This window comes from Scophthalmus maximus, chromosome 1 (assembly GCF_022379125.1).
Source record: "Scophthalmus maximus strain ysfricsl-2021 chromosome 1, ASM2237912v1, whole genome shotgun sequence".
NCBI classification, from domain to species: Eukaryota; Metazoa; Chordata; class Actinopteri; order Pleuronectiformes; family Scophthalmidae; genus Scophthalmus; species Scophthalmus maximus.
In genome coordinates this window covers 25,106,976-25,111,151 of record NC_061515.1, presented here as the reverse complement: position 1 = coordinate 25,111,151, position 4,176 = coordinate 25,106,976, and the positions used below count along the sequence as shown (strand labels likewise).

Below are 4,176 nucleotides of genomic sequence, written 5' to 3'. Positions count from 1 at the left end.
AATAAAAAAAACAAAAAATATTTTTTTATAAAAAACACAAAAAATGAAAAACATCAGTTAAAAAAACGCCAAACCCCCCCAAAAAGCAATTTTTGCCAAAATCAGAAAAAAAGGTATCCTATGGCACTGCAATGATGTCTTGAACAGGGATTGAACTGTCCACCTTTCACTTTCAAGGCAATGCCTTTGTCGCTGCGCCACCAGACTATACAATAAAATTGGTTTTACTTCTATTTACCAATTGACCTGACTTGACCCAATTAAAAAAAAAATTGAAAAATACACCTAAAAGTACATTACAAGACATGGACAGACACTAATCTGCATATGCTTAAAGGCACAAATAAAAACATATATGTTATTACATTTCTTTCTCAGGTACATTTTTTTCCTTTTTTTAAAAGATCTGTGTAAGGTTCAGGCATTTTAGGTTTAGTATCATTCCGCTCAAATTATGGTAAAGATATTGAAAATGAAAAGCAGGAGAATTTAATAATCAGAGGTGGAGGGATGGAGGGGACTCACTGGTAAAGACGGATGAACTGAGGATTGAGGGGGTCCAGGGGTCAGTAGATCATGTGCACTGCAAGACAAGACGGAGGAGTGATACACAGGTAAAGGTCTTACAGGGTCCATGATTAAATAACACATGTAAGGTAACTCAGTTAAGATGTGGTCTCACAAAGGGAAGTATGTGATGTACCAAACGGATTCATAATTTCATCAATTTAAATGTTTCCTCATTTCCTTTTCTTTGCAGCCACGTGAGCGGCTGTGTGAGGCTGTACTATATACTATACTATATTATCACGTTTTTTCACATTTTATGCCATACTATATACAATGTTGTTTTTTTTGCAGTTTTCATGCCATAATATACTATGCCTTTTTTTCACATTTCACATATACTACATCGTTTTTTGCAGTTTTGTCCAAAGATGTACAAAAGATCTTGCATTAGTGATGAATAATTTCTGGATCCTTTTTCTATATCTGATCTGCACCAAAATTAGATGAAGTATTCCCTGGCACTTGCCTCATATCTCTATCTAGATCAAATAATGTTACAGTCTCACTTTCCTTCATCATGTATGTTATGGCCAGTGGAACTAATGCAACTGTAGCTCAAGTAACTCCCAAACCTCCTGTTAACAGATTTCCAGGATATAGTTTTAGTGCATCCCAGGTCTGACCCCACTCTCTGTGTTAGTCAGTAGCTTTCTCCAGACTGTGCTACAACAATTTGCAGAACATAAAGCCAAATTATGAATAATAATAATGCAACTCTACCTAATGATCCTCAATGTTCTTCTGGCCTCTGAGAAAAAGAACAGGCATAAACAGATGCAGGGAGCAGGGCCGCACGGTGTGTCACACTTAGCACTCATGCCACAATATATCGACCACTGTTGTCTTGTATTCCAGCCAGTATGTTTGCGCTGACATGGCGTGCATGTGTGTTTCAGATCCGTGTGGGCCTCCACACCGGCCCCGTGTTGGCTGGGGTGGTGGGGGAGAAGATGCCTCGCTACTGCCTGTTTGGGGACACCGTTAACACGGCCTCCAGAATGGAGAGTCATGGACTACCTGACCACATTCACCTCAGCTCTTCCACATACAGGTGTTGAGACCTACACCTGAGATGGGGACTTACTTTAGATACACTAACATGACTTTTGACTTTTTTTAACTTATTTATTTTTTTCATAAATGTGCTATTTTTCATTAATATTTTTATCCTGTAAATGCAATACTTTCCCCTTTTTGTTGAAACTGTGCCCTATGCATAGAGACATAACCGACAGCTGATTCTGCGGCAGAGACAGAATGAACATCTTTAAGTTAAATAAATAATTCGCTTGAATGGGTTTTGAACCTTGAGCTTACTGTTTCCTTTTTGTTTTACTTTGTTGTTGCTTATTTTGTGTGTCACTTACTTTTCCTGTTTCCTGTTTCTTTGAATGTCTGCACCGGCCCCAAGTCTCACATCTGTGTCCAGTTGTCTCCCCTTCCTTTGGGGATATAGTCTCTGTTTTTCCCTCTGTCTTTTTTTCAATTTTCAATTTTATTTGTACAGTGACAAATCCCAACATTTTGTTTGAGCTTGTTAGTTTGCCTGCCGGCTGACAATTTCTTAAATTCACATAACTTCTCTACCTGCCTTGCCCTTTGCCTGCTACTGCTTGCGATTGCGAATAAGAAAGTTGTGATCCTTCTCTGCAGGCGTTAACTTGCTGTGCTTCTCTGTCCCTGTGTGCCCACTCCCATTGCCACACCCCTTGTCTCCTCTCTGCAGTGAGCTCACTGATGCAGGGTTTAACATACAACAACGAGGGCAGATTGAGGTGAAGGGTAAAGGCCAGATGACTACCTACTTCCTGCTGGGGAACCTGTTGGTGTCAGAAGACAGAATCATGGGAAGAGAGGATGGAAAGACGTGTCTTTATAGGGAGGACCTTCACAGCCAGAGCAAAACAGGTACAGTAAGAGACAATAAATCCCAGGAAAGACAGTGGTAACGTGAAACTCACACCTTTCAGCTTTAAAAAAAAAGCTGGTGGTCAAGGAGGCTCTGTAGGACCTGCGGGACGTGATGAACGTGGGTTTGCTCGTCAGGGGAGAAAATGAGGATGTCGTCCAGGTAGACGAGCACAAAGACGTTGAGCATTTCCCGGAGAACGTCATTCACCAGAGCCTGGAAGACAGCTGGAGCATTGTTTGGGAGGTAAAGGGGCAGCTGGATGGGCTGGGGGAGAGGCTACAGGCCGAAACTGGCCAAGGGGCTGAACAGGGAGGAAAACAAGTCTTTGAACATTTAGCTTGCCAGCCAATCACTCTCCCTGAAGAACCAGTCTATATGTGGGTTGTCCCAGACTGAGAAATAAATGTGTGTTATCTGGGAAAGCTAGCAGAACAGACTTCAACACAAAAGGCGACATCCAAGGCTATAGCTTCGAGGGGTTTAGACGACTGACATTTAAACCTAGTTCTCTAGCCATGTTAAAGTCCATCAAATTAGCAACTGAACCTGAGTCAACCGAGACAGTTCAATTCTTAGTCACAGAGAAAGAGGTGAGTATATCATGATGTACGGCTCACCAGCGGCGCTCTCAGTCACCGATGAGCCCAGTCTTTTACTGGACAAGTGGCAATGATATGACCCAACTGGGCACACCAACTAAATACACAAAGGTGGACAGACAATGAGACACAGGTAATCAAAAAGGGCTTGGGGACTAGATGTTACATACGTTCAGCCAGCGTTGTTTAGAGATGCTCTGTTCTCTTGCCACAGTTCTACCGACCGGAGCGCCTCAAAGATCCGCATTGCAAATGGATGGGAGAACTGAGGGTGAACGGAGAGACATGCCTGCAGACGGAATCCGCACCACACACAACCACCCCCTTTGCCTGGGACATTAGCCCCCCATATGTGCCCGATGTGAAAGGCACCAACGCACCTGACAATGATTTAAACAGCAGACTGTGGCTGTGTCCGAAATCACCCCCTAACTACTAGATAGTGAACTATGTAGTCCCTTCGCCATTTTGTAGTGGTGTTCGAAATCATCCCCTAGATTTCATAAACACTATATAGTGCACTAAATGTATCCCAGAATGCATCGTGAAAAGTAGTGGACATTCGATGGTCACTAACCAAGCAATATATACCATGATGCATTGCGCTCGCTGCGCCGATAAGCGGCGGAGGGAAGAGACGACGGCGATGCAGCGCGAGCTCGAGTGTGCCTCGCAGCAGCAACACGTCTCAACCTTCTCTCTCTTCTTGCTCTATTTCGCCAAATTTTTGTCAAAAACCATTGAATAATGGTGAAAATAGACAGACATAAATATAAAATATTTTAAATATAATAGGATCGTCCGCTGACCGGGATCGTTGTAGTTACGTCATAATCCTACGACAAAAACGTAATTGCCATCGCGACTCAAGAAGTGTCAGAAATCGTAGCTGGTGAGTGCACTATATAGCCCACTACCACAAATGCCCTTTACAGTGAGTAGGGGGTAGTGAATGAGTGGGTGATTACGGACAGGGCCCGTGTCTTACTCTGACAAGGATCACTGGACTTTAAACCTTTGCAGATTCTGCAAAGACTCATTTGTTGTGTGAAGATCACAGATCTCTAACCTGCAGGGATAGGCTCCATAGTTAAA

General features: G+C 42.9%; 1 protein-coding gene across 2 annotated transcripts; it reads left to right on the top strand.

The window, feature by feature from the left end:
• The first annotated feature begins 1,151 nt into the window (after window positions 1-1,151).
• Window positions 1,152-3,466, top strand: LOC118304467 (guanylate cyclase soluble subunit beta-2). Of its 2 annotated transcripts, none has more exons than XM_035629662.2 (3): window positions 1,152-1,621; window positions 2,297-2,478; window positions 2,555-3,278. In XM_035629662.2, exons 1-3 carry the CDS (start codon window positions 1,431-1,433, stop codon window positions 2,626-2,628), a joined length of 447 nt encoding a protein of 148 aa, XP_035485555.1. In that variant the 5' UTR covers window positions 1,152-1,430; the 3' UTR covers window positions 2,629-3,278. The 2 variants fall into 2 exon arrangements, with proteins under 2 accessions (XP_035485555.1, XP_035485554.2); XM_035629661.2 differs by lacking the exon at window positions 2,555-3,278 and adding an exon at window positions 3,296-3,466 and having other exon boundaries at window positions 1,274-1,621.
• Window positions 3,467-4,176: the final 710 nt, after the last annotated feature.

Coding starts and splice junctions, on each gene's coding strand:
- LOC118304467 (XM_035629661.2), top strand. CDS start 1,431: ATGTTTGCGCTGACATGGCGTGCATGTGTGTTTCAGATCCGTGTGGGC. Junction 1,622..2,296: donor CTCAGCTCTTCCACATACAG/GTGTTGAGACCT, acceptor TCCTCTCTGCAG/TGAGCTCACTGATGCAGGGT. Junction 2,479..3,295: donor TCACAGCCAGAGCAAAACAG/GTACAGTAAGAG, acceptor CTCTTGCCACAG/TTCTACCGACCGGAGCGCCT.